The sequence below is a fragment of the Orbicella franksi genome, chromosome 8, assembly GCF_964199315.1.
Source record: "Orbicella franksi chromosome 8, jaOrbFran1.1, whole genome shotgun sequence".
Lineage (NCBI taxonomy): Eukaryota > Metazoa > Cnidaria > Anthozoa > Scleractinia > Merulinidae > Orbicella > Orbicella franksi.
This window is the reverse complement of record NC_138152.1, coordinates 13,263,441-13,282,693: the sequence shown is the minus strand read 5'-3', so window position 1 is coordinate 13,282,693 and position 19,253 is coordinate 13,263,441. Positions and strand designations below refer to the sequence as shown.

General features: G+C 39.3%; 2 protein-coding genes across 2 annotated transcripts; one reads left to right on the top strand and one right to left on the bottom strand.

Moving 5' to 3' along the window:
* Positions 1-393: 393 nt before the first annotated feature.
* On the bottom strand, positions 394-9,926 carry LOC145494607 (uncharacterized). Its single transcript, XM_081474133.1, has 8 exons — positions 7,779-9,926; positions 7,145-7,264; positions 6,422-6,532; positions 6,146-6,256; positions 5,326-5,439; positions 3,512-3,541; positions 2,760-2,870; positions 394-1,973 (listed from the first exon to the last, which is right to left on the bottom strand). Exons 1-7 carry the CDS (start codon positions 9,781-9,783, stop codon positions 2,767-2,769), a joined length of 2,595 nt encoding a protein of 864 aa, XP_081330259.1. The 5' UTR covers positions 9,784-9,926; the 3' UTR covers positions 394-1,973; positions 2,760-2,766.
* Positions 9,927-10,701: 775 nt separating this feature from the next.
* LOC145494622 (uncharacterized) lies at positions 10,702-18,350 on the top strand. Its single transcript, XM_081474153.1, has 8 exons — positions 10,702-11,515; positions 12,231-12,335; positions 12,946-13,059; positions 13,682-13,792; positions 14,093-14,203; positions 14,571-14,681; positions 17,213-17,320; positions 18,172-18,350. Exons 1-8 carry the CDS (start codon positions 11,140-11,142, stop codon positions 18,339-18,341), a joined length of 1,206 nt encoding a protein of 401 aa, XP_081330279.1. The 5' UTR covers positions 10,702-11,139; the 3' UTR covers positions 18,342-18,350.
* Positions 18,351-19,253: the final 903 nt, after the last annotated feature.

The following is a 19,253-nucleotide window of genomic DNA, read 5'->3' as shown; positions in this document are numbered from 1 at the left end:
AGCTCGAGAAAGTATCTTATAAATTGGTCCATGCAACAAATTAAAGCTTAGGGCAAATGTATAACTAGAATTGCGTCTTCTAAATCACCTACGTTACATTTATTACACATAACACGAGAATTTTATTCCATAAAGCTCGTTTGTAGAAATCTATACGCTTTATTTTCACATGTGAAAAAAGCCCATACAGCCAATCAGAATGGCATACAGCTCTTTCACTTGTCGAAGTATAACCAATCAACGATAGCGTAAAGGCCTTTCCGAGCCAATGACAATCATGCATCGTCTACATTCAAATAGTTTTCCAGATTTGGCGGCTTTTTAGCAGCGCTTCCTCCAAATTTTTCCTGCGAAAATGGCGAAGGCGGAGGAAAGCTCTGGATTTGTGTCGGTTGTTTGCTCCCTAGACGAGTTTGTACAGCATCACGAAAACAAGAACACATTAAGCAAAACACAGAGAGATGTCTCGTTGCTCAAAAAATTTTTAGTTTCAAGGAACGATCTGAGAGATATTAAAAATATTGATGCAAAATATCTCAACCTGTTAATCGCCAATTTCCTACTTCAAGTTCGAAAGAAAGACGGGGAACAATAACAGCCCACATCGTTCAGGTCTTTTGTTTCAAGCTTTGATCGTTATGTAAGAAAGAAAGACTATTCCTCGACCATCATGAAAGGAAAGGAGTTCCGAAAGACTAAAGAAAGAGCGGACGGAACAGCATTTCTAGAGTATAACGAAAGACAGACGAAGACACGAACAGGCGCTGATCCAAAAGACTCTTGTACTGTAAAGCCAAAAATGTTTGCTGTCGTTGGCAGTGAAAGAGATCCTGTCCGGGCTTATGAAATATTATCTTGTTATGTGTAATAAACAGCTCATGACATAGAAAGTGCTTTGGACCGGGTTTTATTCACTCATTGTTGTCGGTGTCAAAAGCCCTCACTCGCTCGTACCTCGCTCGTTCGGGTTTTTGACACAAACAACTCATGAATAAAACCCCGTACGCAGTTATGACGTAAACTGTATATACGTTGCTTCCTACAGCGGTATAGCCTACGAACAGGCTCCCGGCCAGGGCGAAAAAAATTCGGCGTGCGAAACGAGCGGATGAGCGCGAAATAAAGAATTAGGCGAGCGAAGAGAGCGAGGCAGGCGAGTGGGGAAGGCTCACAAATGTGTACCTCTTACTAACCGAGTTCGAGGTCCGCACTGTAAGTTACGGACCGAGGTTTTTTTCCCCGTCGATTTATATTCGGGAAAAAACGAGGATCCGTAGCTTACAGTACGGACCGAGAAGACGAGGTCAGTAAGATATTTATTGTATCTCTACTGTGAACCTGCGGGGTTCGGGAACGATTTCTATTCACACGACGTGCCTCGAAAGCAAAACGAGCCAAATTGAAATCGTTTCTAAGTCGTAAGCACACTTTAATACACAATTTACAGTAAAAGAAAGTTTTAAACTTTTACTTGCTATAAAAGTTAAGAACACTTGGCGATGAAATCAAGGAACAGTTTGGCAAATAAAAAACAACTTTAAGTTTTAGCGGGCCGTACAGGAGAATACGGCCTGCTAAATTGACCAATCACAGCGCGCGTACTAACTGAGAGATATAATAATATGAAGAAACATACTTGTGATGCATTTTATATATTTACATAACAGAAGGCTTCTGATTGGTAGATTACTAGATGAATACATATAAAATACCGTTCTTCAGACGACCATTCATTACAGCTGATTACGAGAGATTTTAGAAACGCCTAATGTTTTCCTAAAGTTCCAAAAAAACATAACGTTATTTCTAAATCGATTTTAAAGCTAGCCCTCTTAGTAAGCTGTGGTCGCGTTAGAAACGGCAAGAAACATATCTAGCAAATTGTCATCTTTAGTGAAAACTACACGGTCTTGAACCAGCAAGAAGCTTGCTTCTCTCATCAATCTTCAATGTCACAGGATCCTGTTCTGAAACTGTCAAGTTGAATGAGTTAAAAAATGGTAACAGGGTTTTAAGGCTTCCCTATTGCCGTTGGTAATCTGCAAGAAGAATTAACTCAATAATACTGAGGCGTAATTTTGCCATGGAGTCGTTCCGGCTGCATAGATTTTCTTGTCTGGTTAAGGAAGACTATTATGGACATGGACGTACGTGCTAGTCAGACTGAAACGAATCTTACTCTTGCGCTCCACCAGTAATATAATTATCTGAAACAGAAACACTCCCCTCGTTTGCATTGCAACATAATCTAACATGTGCGTGAGACACTGTCCGCCCCAGATTGTCTTGCATCCAATTGAGATTACATTGTAATGCAAATGAGAAAAGTGAAGGGTGAAAAAGTTTGTTCTCTGTCGCACCTAATGGTTTTTCCCCCTCCCTCCCTTTTTGTTTTTTGTTTTTGTTTTTGTTTTTTGTTTTGTTTTGTTGTTGTTGTTTTTTTGTTGTTGTTGTTGTTTTTTTTTTTTTGGGGGGGGGGGGGGGCTTTCTGGGTGTGCCAAACAGATATAGGCTTGTCGGCCATTAGCAAAAAAGAAGGTCTATTGAATTCGGACGTATTAGTGGTTGCCAGTTGTGATTTGTCTCGAGTGGGCAAATATGACTAAATATTTCAATATTACCTGATGAATTGTGATAATCGCATTGTTTAGTTGTTAGGTTCTCATTAGTTATTAGGTGGAATACCTGTAAACTAGCTCTCAAGCTAAGCGTATATCCAAGTTAAATAACGCATCCATTCATTCATTTCAGTTGCTTACCTTTTGGTTATCCCTTTGCAACTTTCCATTTCTTAACGCTGGACAGTTTATGACGTAGTTTATTCCTTTCCTCCAGAAAGTGATCCGACGTGTGGCAGTTATCACAGAGAACTGAAGATCAAAACGCCAAGTTAGAAACTTCGAAGAATCCTAAGCATAACTCGATCAGCTATAAGTATTCTAGGTAGCTGTATTTCTAAAAGGTCGGTTCAACTGTTGTCATGATCAACTCAGACAGAGGACAGAACACCTCCAATTCATAGATTGAAGGTTTTCGTTCTCAACGAAAGTTATGAGAAGAAACTCATTGGTCCACGAGTCCGCAGTACGCAGAGTCTATGTCCTTGTCAGCTCAGTAAATCCTTGATTCATAAATCCAAATCGTATCCGTTTAGTGCCTCTTTGGCCTGCCACGCCCTTCAGTGATGTGATCCGTAATATTTTCATTCCTTATGTTATAGTTTTCCCCTTTTATCCATCGGAAAATTCTGATCCCGAAACACCTTATTAATTTGGATTTGCTGCAGAATTTAAGGAAGATGCCGAACATGCATGCATCTGCAGCTGTTTACAGAGTGGCCCCGTTTTCAATTATATATCCGTATGGGTAGAAAAGCTAAGGAGTACACTGAGTCCAATATCTTTTGCAAATAATAATAATGTATTACTTTCATAAAATTGGTCGAGTAGCACAAATACATGCAAAAAAGCAAACAAATACAAAACAAAAACAAAAAAAGCAGTTAGCATACCTGTTGGGTGGAGAGTTTCAGGAGCGGAAACTATAAAGGAAAAAGTCATATATGGTCTAAAGTTTTCACTCATCGTTGTCATTATTTTATATTTTATTTATAGATCGTTAAGCTAGGCTAAGTACTTTTCTCAAGTCTGTCATGCTCTGTTGTTATGGTGTCACCAGTGACCCCCAAAAAAATATCGCAAACGATATCATAAGGTATTTTAAGTAATTATGAGTAATTTCCTGAATTATCGAAAAAAAGGCGAGAATTGTAAGTACTCGAACGTTCACACTCGTTCGCGACGTGAAGATATGTTGTTCAAATGCGACAGAATACTCTTCGGATCGCCAGTTTGCGTTTATAATCTCGCTTATTTATTGAATCATGTGTCTTGAGTCAGCTTACGAAGCGTTCAGCTAAATAACTAGTTTAGATAGAAGCCTCGTTTTGTAACGCGTTTCCTTGCGGACTCGAATTTGCATATATGGTGGTTGCAGTGGTGACTGAAACCTGTACTTTCTGTCTAAAGTCGTAGTTAATTTCCAGATTTTCGCGATTTCTATTCGGGTTTCGAGATGTACTTACTCACATATCAAGAAAAACAGGTTTTTGTTTTTTCTTTTTTGCGAAATTCTACTGATTAAAATTGTTATTTTCCAGGAAGGCAACCTATGTCTTTTTTCTTGAAAGTATTTTTTATGTCCTTTCAAATGAAATATAGTAAACTGCACTGCCGAAAATACTTGGCGAGATATTAAATAGAGAAATCGATGTGTTAAATTTGACGTTTTCTTTTCCTCGGTACAGGGCTTTAAAACAGAAAAAAAAAACATGGAAAATCTGAAGTTCAAAATCCAACTAATTTAACGATTTTGTTCAGCGCTACCCTCAGTTAGGATTACCCCAAAGTCTTCCAATCACATAAAAAAGCACCCGAAACTCTCGAAATTAACTTATAAACCCGGGATGGACTTCATTAAAAGGAGAGGATGGATGACGTCTCGCGTAGTTGTATAAATCAGGGATTCTGGTCTTACATGGGTTGTTCAAAACAAAACACCACTATGTCAAAGTATCTTTTAGGGTGTACTCTAAGAAGTAAAAATAAGAAACTCTCTTATTTCCGTTTGTAGACTGGGTTTCTGCGTTCTCTCGATTGCTGCGTACCAGCACGGGCTCCCTTCCTAAACAGCGGCTGGTAATCGAGCCGATTTCGTTTTAAATGGTATCTTTTAGGGGTCAAATAAAGCTTGAGCCATACCAAGATTGGCTACATTTTCCGACTAGCCTCCCCGTCGACCGTTTCGTATGGGAGTGTCCCCAAAGGGGGAGGGGGGGTAAGGGGCCTTTTACACCCTAAAAGATCCGCTTAGTAATTAAACGAAGCTAACATTGAAACTATGGATTGAAGACTGAGAATTTCAGTTCGTGTTATATAAATTAGAAAAAAAAACAAGTGGTGTAATTTAATGATTATTTAACTTTAAAAAGCAATAAAACTTCTATAAGAAATACTCTGTACATTAACTGTATATTGATTCTATCATTTTCCCACACACTATTTAATCCTGATCTGGGAATCAATAACGCCAACCAAAACAGCTTGTCTCACTAGTTTTTATTTTTCCTCAACCTGACGTAAAAATTTAAGTACAGATTAAAATACATGTATGTACCGAAAAGAGGAGAAACATTCATCATGAAAAGGGCTATTCCAACAGAAACACATTATCTTTGAACTGAAGTGACTACCTTCCTTCATCTTCTGACTGAAATTGTCGAGACGATAAAAGTGAAAAAAAAAACAGCAGCAACCACAATCTTACCTTCACAGCTTAATCCACTCCAGCCAGGGGAGCAGTCACACTGGTACGCTCCATGAGCCTCAGTACACGTTCCACCATTTTGGCACGGGTTTATTGGAAGGCATTTAGACTCAACTTAAGAGAAACAGAAAAAAGAGCGATCGGTTTGTTTAGTAGCATCTTTTTCAATTACTCGGATGTACTACATATATCATTTGCTGGAGGCGTGGTGGCCTCATGGTTAGTGCGCTCGTCTCAGGATCGAGCGGTCCGGGTTCGAGCCCTGGCCGGGGACACTGTGTTGCGTTCTTGGACAAGACACTTTACTCTCACAGTGTCTCTCTCCACCCAAGTGGATAAATGGGTACCGGCGAATTTAATGCTGGGGGGTAACCCTGCGATGGACAAGCATCCCATCCAGGGGGGAGTAGAAATACTCCTAGTCGCTTCATGCTACAGAAACCGGGATAAGCTCCGGCCGGGTGGGCCACTTGGCTCGTATGCAGACCTTACCTTTTACTACACATATCAAGTAAGACCTTTAATTTACATCCTCTTTATCATGCAAAAAGAACTCTCCTGCCGTAGTTAACCCGTCAGTATCAAAATCTTTCTACAATATCTGAGCTCCGTTGACGGTTTTAACAAAGACCTCTTCAAAAGAAACCATTCTGACTGCAAAATAGTTTCCAATAAGGAAATCCTTTGGTCTTTGCTTTTACATTTTAACCAGCGTACCCCTTTAGAGCTGTTGATGCCATACAGGCCATTGAGCAATAACAACACGCGTTGCATAAACAGAGAACATTTATTAGTAATCGAATTACTGTCGTAAACTAACCTTGGCAATTCAGTCCCATCCAACCCATTTTACACGTACATGAGTACGATGACCCATCAGATGAACAAGTGGCTCCATTTTGACAAGGAGAAGGGACACAAGGGTCTGGTTCTGTAAAGGAAAGACGTTGTGGCGTTTACCCTTTTGATATTGAATTGCGATGCATATGCTGCCTTGTTCCTTGTTACAAATCGTTTCACTCTAAAGAAACGAACTAGCAATGAATGTATACTGTTTCCAATCTCAAAACTTCACTACTTTATTGCTTATACTTACTGTCGCAGTTCTTTCCAATAAAGCCTCTACTGCACGTACATTCGTAGTCATGCTCAACTTGCGAACAAACTCCAAAGTTTTTGCAAGGATTAGGCTTACACATGTTTTGCTCTACAAAAAAGGTTGGAGGTCAGTTGAAGCGGAGCGATATTGAACATTATAGAGAAGAGAATTCCTCTGTGACTTGCTATTTTCCCGAATCTCATCTCCCTTCTGCGCGCCAATCATAGTCGCACTAAACACATCTGTTAACCTCTTTATCACGGTTCTTGCAAAAAACACTTGACATTTTATTTTATCTGGGCAAAGGGAATCCACCCAGCCCAAAGTTTGTAAGATTCTTCTTACTATGTTTTTTTTTTTAATCTTATTTTATTTCATTATTTTTTTTTTTTTGGTTGAGACAACAGCAACACTGTTTAAGAACACAACGACTGTTTGTTTTTGTTTTCTATATATTTTTTAGACATGTTTTGAGGGTTTCTCTTGTGTTTTGTGTCTTCTGTTGTTTAGGCTACAGGTGTATCAGTGCTCCAAGTTATTTATTTACGTGTCATTTAATGCCTGCCTATTGAGAATCTCTTATTCTTATTGTTATTCATTAATTTATTAAGTATAGGCTTATACATGTCTTTTTTTTTGGGGGGGGGGGGGATGGAATCTAACCGATTTTCTACAAACTGTATAGCTGAGTGCAGTTTACTCATCCCATCATCCGATCACCTTCACAGTGTTTTCCTTGAAATCCACTTGGACAGTGGCACCGGTAAGTGCTCATATAAGCAGAGCATGTTCCTCCATTGAGGCAAAGGTTCACCAAGCACTGGCCATTACTTATGGCCTCTAAATGAAATAAAAAGAAGTAACTCATATTTAATGAACTGAATATAAACTGTACTGATATTTATGTGAAAGCTTTGCACACACTGTCCTATTTCCTTCACCATAAAGCTTAGCTGCAAACTAGACTCTTTTACTTTTCATGCACCCGCGGATGTGCTCATGATACCCACCTAGGTGGTATTCTCTAAGATCGTATTGATCAGTGGGATAATGATCTTCAAAGGAATCTGAATTTGATTCTGAAAAATCAAGTCCTGTTGTTTTACACATTTCTAAAAAACAATATACTCCTCCACACACTTGCTTTAAATTGAGGTCAATGAAGTTCCACAGAATCACATGCAGAATATACAGACATGGCTAATGATCCCTTCATGTTGTGGCAAGACGTTTATATGGCTTTTCTATTTAACTGAATAAAGGAGCACACTGACATATTTGCTGCCTACAGCACATGTTCCTTCTCATTTAAACATATTGTTGCTTGCAGTAGTTACCGTAAAGTTGTTCTCACCTCTCCCAATGGCCACCTCGTCGTGGATGTGGTGATGTTGTACAACAACTGGAATCGGGTAGGGAACTTTCTGGGGAAACATTACAGGATATGGAACTCTATGAATCACCAAATGCGGTGGCGAAGGCACAGGTACTGGATATGGCTTTGGAGGAGAAGGTACAGCATAGGGAACTCTTCTTATCTCAGGGGGATACCTGATATAAACAGGAAATGGAACGTTGTGAATGTGCGATGGTTGAGGAACTGCTATTGGATAAAATATTTTTTGAATTTCTCCTGGTTCCTTGACGGGGTAGGCGACTGGATAGGGGACATGTTTAACTTGTGGGGGCGATGGAACGGCCACTGGGACGGGAACAGGAACATTGTGAATCTTTGGAGGAGACTCCACTGGGACAGCCACCTGCTGGATCTTAGGTGGCGACGGTACTCTCACTGGAACCATTACAGGCTGAATAGATGGTGGACCTGGTACTGGAACGGGATATGGTACATGTTGCACTTTAGGTGGGAATGGAACTGGTACAGGAAACGGGACTCGCTGAACTTCATGTTGGGGTGACATAAATGCCCCAGGCGGAGGCATCCCCTGCAGATTAATAGGTGGAGACACGGGCATTCCTTCAGGTGACATCATGTGGAAGTCATTTTCTGCTCCGATTGGCGCATTCATTGGATGATATGGGGGAGGCATCGTGTGGATGTGGGGAGGTGAAAGTGATGGTTCTATTCCTAGGGGAGGGTGTGGGGGTACAATGGGTGTTAAGTCTTCCGGTGGAGCGATCCCTTCCATGTTAGGAGGAGGGGATTGTATTGGCATTCCTTCAGGCGGCATAACTTGAACGCCTGGAGGAATTGTTTCTACTCCATCCGGTACATTCATTGGAGGGGGTGTCTGAAAAGGAATGTTAGGAGGTGGCATTACGGGGACATCGGGAGGCCGATTTTCGATTCCTAGTGGAGAATTTAAGGACTGCATTGGCTCAGTAAAAATATCTGGAGGAATGGAAGGAGAATCAGGTAGAGGTGAGGGTGGCGGCTCTATTCTAGGTGGTGCATTGATATGAATAGCATAGGGAGGTGGACCAAAATGATGCGGACGTGTATGATGATTGAAATGTGGCGGTGCGGAAACGTGGTGTGTTAGTGGATTGCCGACGAGAGTAACAGGAAATGGAGAGAGATGGTCCGGATGCCTCGTCATATGAAAGCGATTATTGGCTCTTTGGGACAATTTCGCCATCCTGTTGAAAGGTCCAGGGACATGAGGTCCCCCTCTGGACGTTTGAGGCGATCCTAAATGAATTGATGCGTGTTCAGTTCTGTGCAAAGACGGTGGTTTCTGTTCTACATATTCTGCTGGTGCACTATTGAAAAAGAACCGAGGTCTCATATCACCATTTGTGTCCGACCACTGTTGTCTTTTCTCTCCTGATTGGGTTTTGAGAGGCTTGTTAACAAGTGTAGCATTTTTGATACTTCCTTTACTTGTGTCTGTAACAGAACTTATTGGCTTAAATGGCTTATTGGCCGTTGCGCGAGTAGCAAAGTTCCATGATTCGCGTGGCTTTGCATGATCCAACATGTCAAGTGCTTTGGTCAAGAAAGCTGACTCTCTTCTGCGATGGCGACTAAGCTTTTTACCCAAATTACTTTTAATAGTGAAGGCATGAGAAACATCTGTCGTGTTCTGTAAGCACAACTGTCCTTGGCAAGGTATTTTATTACCGGCATTGTTTGTCAGCAGGTGGCGTTTGTTTTGGTTGGTCTTCCAACTCTGCACTCTGTCGACTTTGGGACCTTTTTCCTGTTTAGTTCCATGAATTAAATTATCCACGTCGTTTTCGATGACAAGGTTGCTTCGTTGTCCTTTAATATTAACTACAACTTGGTTTAGTAGTCGCTTTACATGGTGTTTGTGAAGACCTGCGCTCCTGTTTGTTCCGAGCCATGCCAATGTGACGAAAAGGTGGAGGAAACGTAATGCAGTTGAGAACTTCATAAGCAAGCGTCATTTGAAGCTGATAACCAACTTAACATATCAGGATAATGGCTCCGCCCTTCGGTTATACGTTAGTTAAAAGATTTCAGTCTTAACAGAAACCGGGATTTTCTGAAAGAGCAAAAGAAAATGTCCCCCTGATATGATCTCATCTGTTCTTGTAAGCATCAAATATTCAAAGCGATCGTTTAATTTTAGAACGGAAAGTCATTCTGATTAATCGCGCAGTGAATTTAATTAGCACCTTGGTAGGCCTTCTCGGTTTAAAAGTCGTTCTTGGATTTATTAGGCTTAAGAAAAGGTGCAAGAATGTTATAGTGAAAAGCTAATGCAGTACTTGTCAACTTAATTTATCTTTAATCAAGGTGCTATTTATCGGGTTTACAAAAGCCCTTCTGCGTACGCAGCATGTGCGAGGTGCTTGGATTGGGAACAAGTAATTTTTCCTTAAGGGCCAAGTAAAAGGAAGCAAGTCTTTTTAAGTAATATAAACTACTGTACAACGAGAGTTATCTCGATTTTTTGCCTTATTGTTTTGCGCCATCATTGTTTTGTTACAGTTTAGTTTCAGAGGACTAATTGTCCAAATAATCCAAAACTAATAACCTATTAAGACACAATAAATCAACTATTTCATTGTTATTTGGTTCTTTCTCATTCAGGAAAACAACTATTTAGTCTCTAGATAAAAGGTTAACTACGAAGACTCTATAATCAATTGGCCACATGCTGTTCACATGCGACAGCAACCCCTCTGCAGTTTAAGTCAAGGACAACTTTTGCTCCACTGAACTCGACGAGAGATCTAAAGTACTTAATTTTATCCGTCGTCAAGGCGAATTTGGAATGGTAATATCCAAGCAAAGGAAGATCGCTCGATTGCTCGTTTAGAAAGTAAAAACAGACAGTCGCATCGGGAACGGTTCGTTTACTTTAGCAGGTGAATAATTTGATTCCTGATCGTTCAATTAAGGGAGAGTCTCGCCAACGGAAAAATTCTCCAGTAGTGAACTTTAGAAAATGCATCAAAAAAAGTAAGAAGAATTATAATCTGGATCTTGCAGCTTTATAATTTTCACCTGCCAAGGTAAGTTTAAGAGGTGAGGAGCTATTAACAGATAAAATGGTGACACAAAATGGCTCTTGTTGGGACAGGTTGTTCTTTTACGGTCAATTTGACAGTGCAACTCGTAACAATGAACTGCGGCGGAAGTCGTAAATCTTTAATAACTTGCACATCGATCTCGATTAGTAATTATTCTTCCAATAACTCGTTCAGTTGAAGAAATGAAAAGCTATTTTTTAGCAGGACATAAGGTCGAGCGAAACTGAAATGTGAAAAAGGGGGTCTACATTATGCGGGGTTCTTGGCTGACTGTGGCACTGATTGATTGTTTGGTAATACTATCGCATTTAACTTTTGTTAAGACTACAACAGTCATAACACGAGCATCATTTCGACGAAGTTTGGAATATAAACAAAGCATTTTGCCAGACGTCCGGGTGGACAGCCATTTAAATGAACAATCACGGTCGCTGGGCGGGAAACATTTACGTAAAAGCAAAGTAAGAGCTTTTAAGAAGAGGTTCAGGAAACAAAGCGATGAGGTGTTTGGTCAAAATAAACCTGACGTTAGCAAGAGGGATTACTTTTTTGCGGCCGCTTCTCCATACGACCGAATGACAAGTCCCGTTGACCGAAGAATGTTTCTGGTTCACCGAGGAGAAAGAGGTACTAGCCTGTACTGTGACCTTTGTGTTGCAGTTATTTTATCTTTTAGTTGAAAGGCTCAGTAACGTTTGAAAATATCAACAAATTATATTGGTAGTGTGTTTTTATCAATTATCATTTTAAATAGCGTAAAAATTCCTGGCTGAAAAGTTTGGCTTGAAAGCATTAACTTTTTTAATTGCCAATTTAGCTACTTGTAATTGGAACAGACAGTTGCCTATTATGTAATTTAGTTGACAGATATAAAAGTGAGATAAATTACTTCCTTTTTATGAACATAATATGTTTTCTGGTTAAGATGCGAAAAGCCGTTTCACAGTTACAATTTTAACTCAACAAACCGGTATACAGGCAAATGCAATATTATTGCTCTTGAGAAGAGGTTATGCTTGAACTCAGCTGTTGTATTACTTCATAGTATCTTAAAAATAAAATAAGCTGCAAATGTTAAAGTTGACGCCTGATTTCGTATTTATCACGATTTCCCTAATCTGTCGCCCTCTAGGAGAGGGACATTATGAAAGTCGTCTCTACAATAGTTAGAAATCCGTCGAGAAAAGAAAATTTATCATGAGCTAATAAATCTTTCCAGCAGTAGGTGCGGGAAAACAACTTCTGTCTCAAGTTTAAAACATGGGGATTTTTGGAGCGTTTGTTGGAGCTCTTTATCTCGATATAAAGTTATTTAACCGTTATCCATCTATAACTTTCGCAGGGCCATGTTTCTTCCATGCGTGTCACCATGGAGGGATGTGCATTCCACGACACCATGGTTTTTACTGCGAATGCCTACCTGGTTTCATTGGGACGAGATGTGAAGGTAAGTGATTCTGAAGCACGAAGAATAAATTTATTAACCCTCTACTGAATTATTGAATACTCAATGTTTTTGCAGACAGTGCCTTTGTTTCCTGTATGCCCTCTTGATGACGGTGCTTGGGAATAAGAGTTATAAGTTAAGATCTTAAGCCCTTTTCTTATCGGCTATCAGTCGATTTGTCTCAGCCATCAATTCAACCATGCGTCATTTTTCAGTTGCCAGCTAAAATCTTGGACAATTATCAGCCTTCAGTATAACCCCAACAAAACCCTCTATTAACGGACTCTGCATGTCTGTACAGTGTATATGAGATGATATTGCATTGGCATTATTTTCAAAGATTTTAAGTGTACTTTCATTACTAACAACTTACTTACAATTTGTACCTACGATTTGAACAAATGTTTTGGGCAGTCATCATTTGGTCCAGGCAAACTAACAATTAGCCTTCTATCATTGTCATATTTTGGTGACAAAACGGAAGACAAAAAAAAAAGGATTTAACCCAGAGATTTGCTGATTTAGTTTCTTGCAAGTAAAAAACTTAGAGCACCTCAAAATTGGATATCCAGCGAGTGTATCACAGTTGGTTTTCTATTTCATTGCATAGTTAAGAAAGAGTGCAGACCTGAAACATGTAAGAACGGCGGGACATGTACTGAAATAGCCGTTGGAAGACATCTTTGTACTTGCCCTGTTGGATTCCTTGGAGATGACTGTGAAGGTGGGTGACGATTGACACTCTTCCGGTCGATTGGGGCTTTAGAACTGACCTACCTCGGTCGAGATTTTTTGGAATTATGTCACGAGATTTATGGAGTGCTCGCAAGGTAGTTTTGCTAGGTTAGAATAATACCAGTTTCAATTTATTCGTTGCACAAGCTAACACTCTCAATAATTGCCTTTTGTTCGGTTTTAATGTGAGACGTCGCTACAAAGACGTATGAAGAAAAGCGAATCACTCTAATAGCAGTGGGCAATTCCTTCTATGTGAAAGGCCTGCAGGGAATCATTGGAGTTGATATTTGTGTTGATGAATAAAACTACCATTATTCCCATTATTGGCCTTGGCATACGATCAAATGGTCCGATATGGTCAATATTGAATACTGTGGGCAACAGCGTCAAAAGTACCTCAGAAGCACAAAAGTTGTCCACTAAAAAAATTGAAATCCTAAGGCTGATGACTATGAATAGGTGCCCGTTACGCAATTGAGAAAGGTACTTTTGGTTTCGTTTATTTTATGTGTAAATGTAAATAAACAAAAGTTTTATTTTATTTTCAAAGCGTGTAGCAATCAATTCAATCTTTAGGTTCTTTTAATTGTTGTATTTTGTGTATGTAGCGCGAAGCCCTTGCCATCCAAATCCCTGTCGTAATGATGGTACATGCAGCCAGACTGATGAATCATATACGTGCATATGTGAACAGGGATACAAAGGAAAGAACTGTGGAAGTAAGTATTGGCTCCCTCTGTATGTAAATACTACTTTTATGGACTAGAATTTATGAGGAGTATGAAACCATAAATGAAAGCGTAGAGGAAAAAAACCGTTCAAAAGTAAATTGAAAAAAGGAAGAAGAACAAGATGCTGAAAAAAGGAAGGAGGCTAAAAATTTTAAATTAATTAAAATTTTCTCAAAATTCCTTTAGGTTCAATTATCAGGTATAGAATTTCAAGTGATAATTTCTAGACATGCGACCTGTTATTGTAAGTAGGAATAGTTGTATATTGAGATTATACTTTCTCCATAGTCGCTAATAAGTGTTCACCAAACCCTTGCAAGAACGGAGGAGTTTGCTTCGAGGAAAACAATGATTACGTCTGCAACTGTCCACAAGGTTTTAAAGGAAAAACCTGTGAAGGTCAGTATTGATTTACAATAGGCAAAGCTGGATACGTTGAATTTTAACTTGACTCCGAAGTTTCGGGAAATAAAACAAGAGGTCACCTTGAGGTGGAGGGACCAATAAATTATGCCTATTGTTTTGGTTCTTCAAGCCTCAGAGCTTAGTTACAATTCCAACATTCATTTGAGCTGATCTATTATCCCGTCAGCCAAAAAGAAAAATGATTGCTCAAAAAAAGTAACGTGGTACACCTGCACTTGCCAATTATTTCGCGATATTGCCCAGTCCCATTGATAGCATAATTTTAAAGGAGCATTTTTGGATGTACTTTTCTTGTTCAGAGTTACCGATTTTTTTTTCTTTTCCTTTTGTATTAAATTAGTGATCAGCGAGTGTAATTCTGTCTACTGTCTGAATGGGGGAACATGCAGAGATGAGCCATCTGGATACAAGTGTGACTGCAGGCTTGGATTCTATGGAAAGCAATGCGAAGGTAAGTTTTTATGTTTTATCTGTTTACTCCACGTCACTCGGGGAAAGGAAATTCCCTCTGTATTTCCAAAACTATGTTGTGCAAATGAAACTATAATGGTGTTCCCATTTGATTGTTTCGGAGCCAGACGCTTTCAATCGATAATTCGAAAGATATTATAATAAACATAATGGGTAAAATGTTAACGTCATGCTACATGGGGAAAGACAACGATAAAACAAAAATAACAAAAAAAACGACGAGAAAAGTTCCCCCCAAAAATAAATTTTTCACATAATTATACATTACAAATACTACAGAGCATATATTTAGTGTATTCAGTACAACTCTTCTTATTGAAGAAATTAATCAAACTAAACAATATTGCAAATATACGTTATTCTGACATTAGCTGAGAGGCTAACCAATTGGCTGGAATACCAGTAAGAAGTCTCGAGACTACTGAAAAGGCTCTCTTTAATTACTTCCAGCTTAATACCGCCACAATTACCACAGTCAATTACTTAAACAGCTCGGAGCGATATATGTGGACTAATATATGTGGACTGATATATGTGGCAACGAAGCTTATTGATAGTTCCTATAGTGTGATCGTCCGGGTGGGTGTAGTTCTGAAAAGAACTGTTGTTGGTGACTGACGTTTCGACAACCTGAGCGGAAGTCATCTTCAGAGTCAAGTGAATAGTGTTTGTCAGTCTATGATGTTATAAGTCTGGTCCGTTGAACGTGATTGGTCAGTATAGCCATGATGGTATTGGCTGAAAGACTCGTGTAAAGTTTGTCATCAGTCATTGGTGGGTTTCGATCCGTCTATTGTTAGTCAAATAGGTCGGTTTTTTGTCCGTGTATTGTTAAGTCGGTCTGTTAGAAGTCCGTTTGGCGGTTTCGTTTCCGTCATGGATAAGTCGTTTGTAAGGCGCCGGTAGTTGTTGACACCTGTTAAGAGGCGTTTGTTCTAGGTTAGTGTACCAGCTTTCCAGAGTCAGTCGTTGAAAATAGTTTGTACTGTAGGTTAAGCACTGAGCAGAGTCCCAGTCAATGTTGTGGTTTGTCAGTTGATGATGTACAGCAATGTGATTGTTGGCATCACCATTTCTCGTGGCTCGTTTGTGTTCAGTCAGTCTCGTGTTAAGGTTTTTGCCAGTCTCACCAATGTAGGAAGCCTGGCAGTCGGAGCATTTGATCTTGTAAACTGCTCCCTGTCTGTTGTTACCTTAACACGAGACTGGGACTCTGCTCAGTGCTTAACCTACAGTACAAACTATTTTCAACGACTGACTCTGGAAAGCTGGTACACTAACCTGGAACAAACGCCTCTTAACAGGTGTCAACAACTACCGGCGCCTTACAAACGACTTATCCATGACGGAAACGAAACCGCCAAACGGACTTCTAACAGACCGACTTAACAATACACGGACAAAAAACCGACCTATTTGACTAACAATAGACGGATCGAAACCCACCAATGACTGATGACAAACTTTACACGAGTCTTTCAGCCAATACCATCATGGCTATACTGACCAATCACGTTCAACGGACCAGACTTATAACATCATAGACTGACAAACACTATTCACTTGACTCTGAGGATGACTTCCGCTCAGGTTGTCGAAACGTCAGTCACCAACAACAGTTCTTTTCAGAACTACACTCACCCGGACGATCACACTATACGAACTACTGATACTCCTGGGTTCAAACCATTTACTATGAAGCTTATTAATGCAATATATCAAAACACGAAGTCGCAGTGTTTGACCACCGCTTTTCCAAACATAGAGAAGAGCTTCGACGACTTTGCAAATGTAGTCAGAAACTGTCTTCACTGTTTGATATAACTGCTCATTCAAAACTAAAACTAAGGAAAAACTGGAGAAATAAGCTCTTAAAAATCTATGTTAGTTAAGGTCCGATATCCAAGGGTCGTTACTTCCTTTCTCTAAACCTAATAAATTTCTTTATGAGTTTGAGAACGTTGAATAAACGCCGCGATGTTTTCTGAAAATTCCTGGATAATTTGAAACGGGCGAATGCGAGGACATTGGCACTTGGAGTTGGATAAGAGTTAATTCACAATTTACGTTTGACTGACGCATACAAAAAGATTTTTAACAGTTCATTGAAAAATTGCCATGAAAATAGCAAACAAATTGGAGCCTAATCTTAGCATACCGTACTTAAGAGAACTTACTGCCAGCGAACTGAAAATTAACCCAAAATTGTTACTTTCGATCGAATAAAAATCTTTTGACCTACAAAAAAAAGGGAACACGACGTTTAACAAAAGCAACCATTTATTATCTGTGTCGCCATGATGTTACTCTTTACATGGCACCATGCTTCACAGCATGGAATGTTGACACCTAGAGACAAAACCAAAGTGGCTAGCTGACCTAAATATCTTGGTAAAAAAACGCCAAGAAGGGAAAATATCTCATAAAAAAATAAGATAGAAATCGCCAATTTTTTTTCTCGTCGGATAGGCTCTTTGCTAATGTCAGTACCGATACTGTATCTTTATATAGCTTCTGCATGCCACCCTAATCCCTGTCAAAATGATGGGGCTTGTCTAAGATTTGGTAATCAATACTCCTGCCAGTGCAAACAAGGCTTCTCTGGAAACCGGTGTAAAGGTATGAGGACTTTGCAGTTTTACTTCCCTATATCTTTGGATTACAGGTATGTTACGTCATTACCTCTTTAACTCTGTAAGGGGCCACTGTGAATCTGTGAATGAAGGATCCATGACCCAGATTTGTTTATCGGGCAGAGTTAAAGTAGAGAAGAGAAATTATGCCTGTTTGAAACGATGTTTTTTCTATTATTAAAGTATTCCCAGCATTAGTGTAACTGGTTGACGTCCCCTACCATCCAACCCTAGTGGCTTCTGTGATTCCGGTTTTCATAGAATATTTTAAAAAAAACAACAACGACAACAGATTAACCTTTAATCGTTGTATTAAACTGCTTCCCATGTTGCGATCGGTGATAGACATTCTCTAAAACCCTCTTTTTTTTGTAATCCGATCTTTTGATTTTTATTCAATGAATTTCAGGCGGTCTCTGTCCACCTTCATCAGAGTTGCAATATCAAAGCGCGAGCAATAACGAAAAAAAGGTTTAGAGAACGTCCTATAAAAATATAACAACTTCTTATAGCAAAATAAAGTTAATTTTAACATATATACTGACTCTGAGGGTTAGTTCCTTCGCATTCACTTTTCAGGCTAGAGATATGTTTAAAATAGTGAGAGACAGAAGTACAATTAGTTTGAATGATCAGCATGGTATCATTATCTGTCATAGCAAACTCCATCAGTCATTAGCAGAGTCCAGTTACACTTTGGATGGCCTTGACCATTTAGTTGTAACCGTTCGATTACCGTGCAAAATTATTCATCTTCATACTTTTATTTCTAAGTAAATATATTCGTTTATACCTCCAAAGTTTCCCCTGGTTTTTTTTATATCTATTTTTTCGCAGTTCGAAGACCATGTTCCCTTGACCTCTGCCTTAATGGAGGAACCTGCGTGGATGGGTCTTTCACAAACAGTAAATATGGCTTTGCATGTGTGTGTCTGCCGGGATTTGACGGCATCATGTGCGAGAAACATCTTCCGGATGACTTAGGAGATACTCTTCAAATTGCATGAACGGCATGTGGTCGATAAAGCCAACGGTTTGGGTCTTCAACTCTTTATTTGTAGACAGCAATAATAGTCAATATATAAAATTATATGGATTTTCGAGATTTAACGACCCACAATATGCGAGAGAAGCAACTTCATGGCCGTTAGAAGTATATTCGAAGTTTCACTAAGCATTTCACACCTTAAATGTAGGAAAGACAAATCGCTGTTAAAGTCATAGCACATCGCGATGGCAAGTGTCATGCGTTTACTATACCAGTGGGGTTCATTAAAGGAGCCTCATATTCTCCAGCAACGAAAATATCTCAATAAAAAATAGAATATAAATCGCCCATGTTCACTTTATTCTTGGCAAAGAGAACATTCATAGTTTATCTTTTTCGTTACGGCCGTAAAAAAAGCACAAATTGTTCGTCCGAAAGTAAAAACAAAATTGTCCCGTGAGTAAGGTCAGGCCTGGGCCCGGCTTTGATTCAAAACTTCCTGTTTACGTCACATAGCAGTTACTCAAAATTAAGCTTGATGTACAGAAAGTTAGAATGTACAATGGGAAGATATCAAATAAAATTGCATGGCACTAAAGAAAGTAGATCTAAAAAAATAAACAGTAAAACCGTCGTGTTAATGTAATTAGCTTGGTTTATTATTGCAAAGTTTTGAAAACTTAAGATATTTAGAACGAAATAAGTTTGATAACTTGTGTAAACCATTAGCGAACGGGTTTTTGCTGTGATCTTTAGCATGACTTTGAGACCTTTTTTCCACAGCAGTATAAAATTATTCTAATTTTCCTTAAGCCTTCTTGTCTGTCATCATGTTTTCGATCCTTAGGGGTACAAATCCCTCCAAATTAGCGTTATGTTAGGTTTTTAATTGTTTTTTTGTAAATGTCGCTGATGTGTCCAAATTGGTCTT

What these genes read in the sequence shown, in the direction of transcription:
- LOC145494607 (XM_081474133.1), bottom strand. Translation starts at nt 9,783, where the DNA reads ATGAAGTTCTCAACTGCATTACGTTTCCTCCACCTTTTCGTCACATTG. An exon ending in GATGGGACTGAATTGCCAAG is followed by an intron (nt 5,440 to 6,145) that starts GTTAGTTTACGA and finishes GTTTCTCTTAAG; the next exon opens with TTGAGTCTAAATGCCTTCCA. An exon ending in GAGTGGATTAAGCTGTGAAG is followed by an intron (nt 3,542 to 5,325) that starts GTAAGATTGTGG and finishes TTTCCTTTATAG; the next exon opens with TTTCCGCTCCTGAAACTCTC.
- LOC145494622 (XM_081474153.1), top strand. Translation starts at nt 11,140, where the DNA reads ATGCGGGGTTCTTGGCTGACTGTGGCACTGATTGATTGTTTGGTAATA. An exon ending in GGTTCACCGAGGAGAAAGAG is followed by an intron (nt 11,516 to 12,230) that starts GTACTAGCCTGT and finishes TAACTTTCGCAG; the next exon opens with GGCCATGTTTCTTCCATGCG. An exon ending in CAAAGGAAAGAACTGTGGAA is followed by an intron (nt 13,793 to 14,092) that starts GTAAGTATTGGC and finishes CTTTCTCCATAG; the next exon opens with TCGCTAATAAGTGTTCACCA.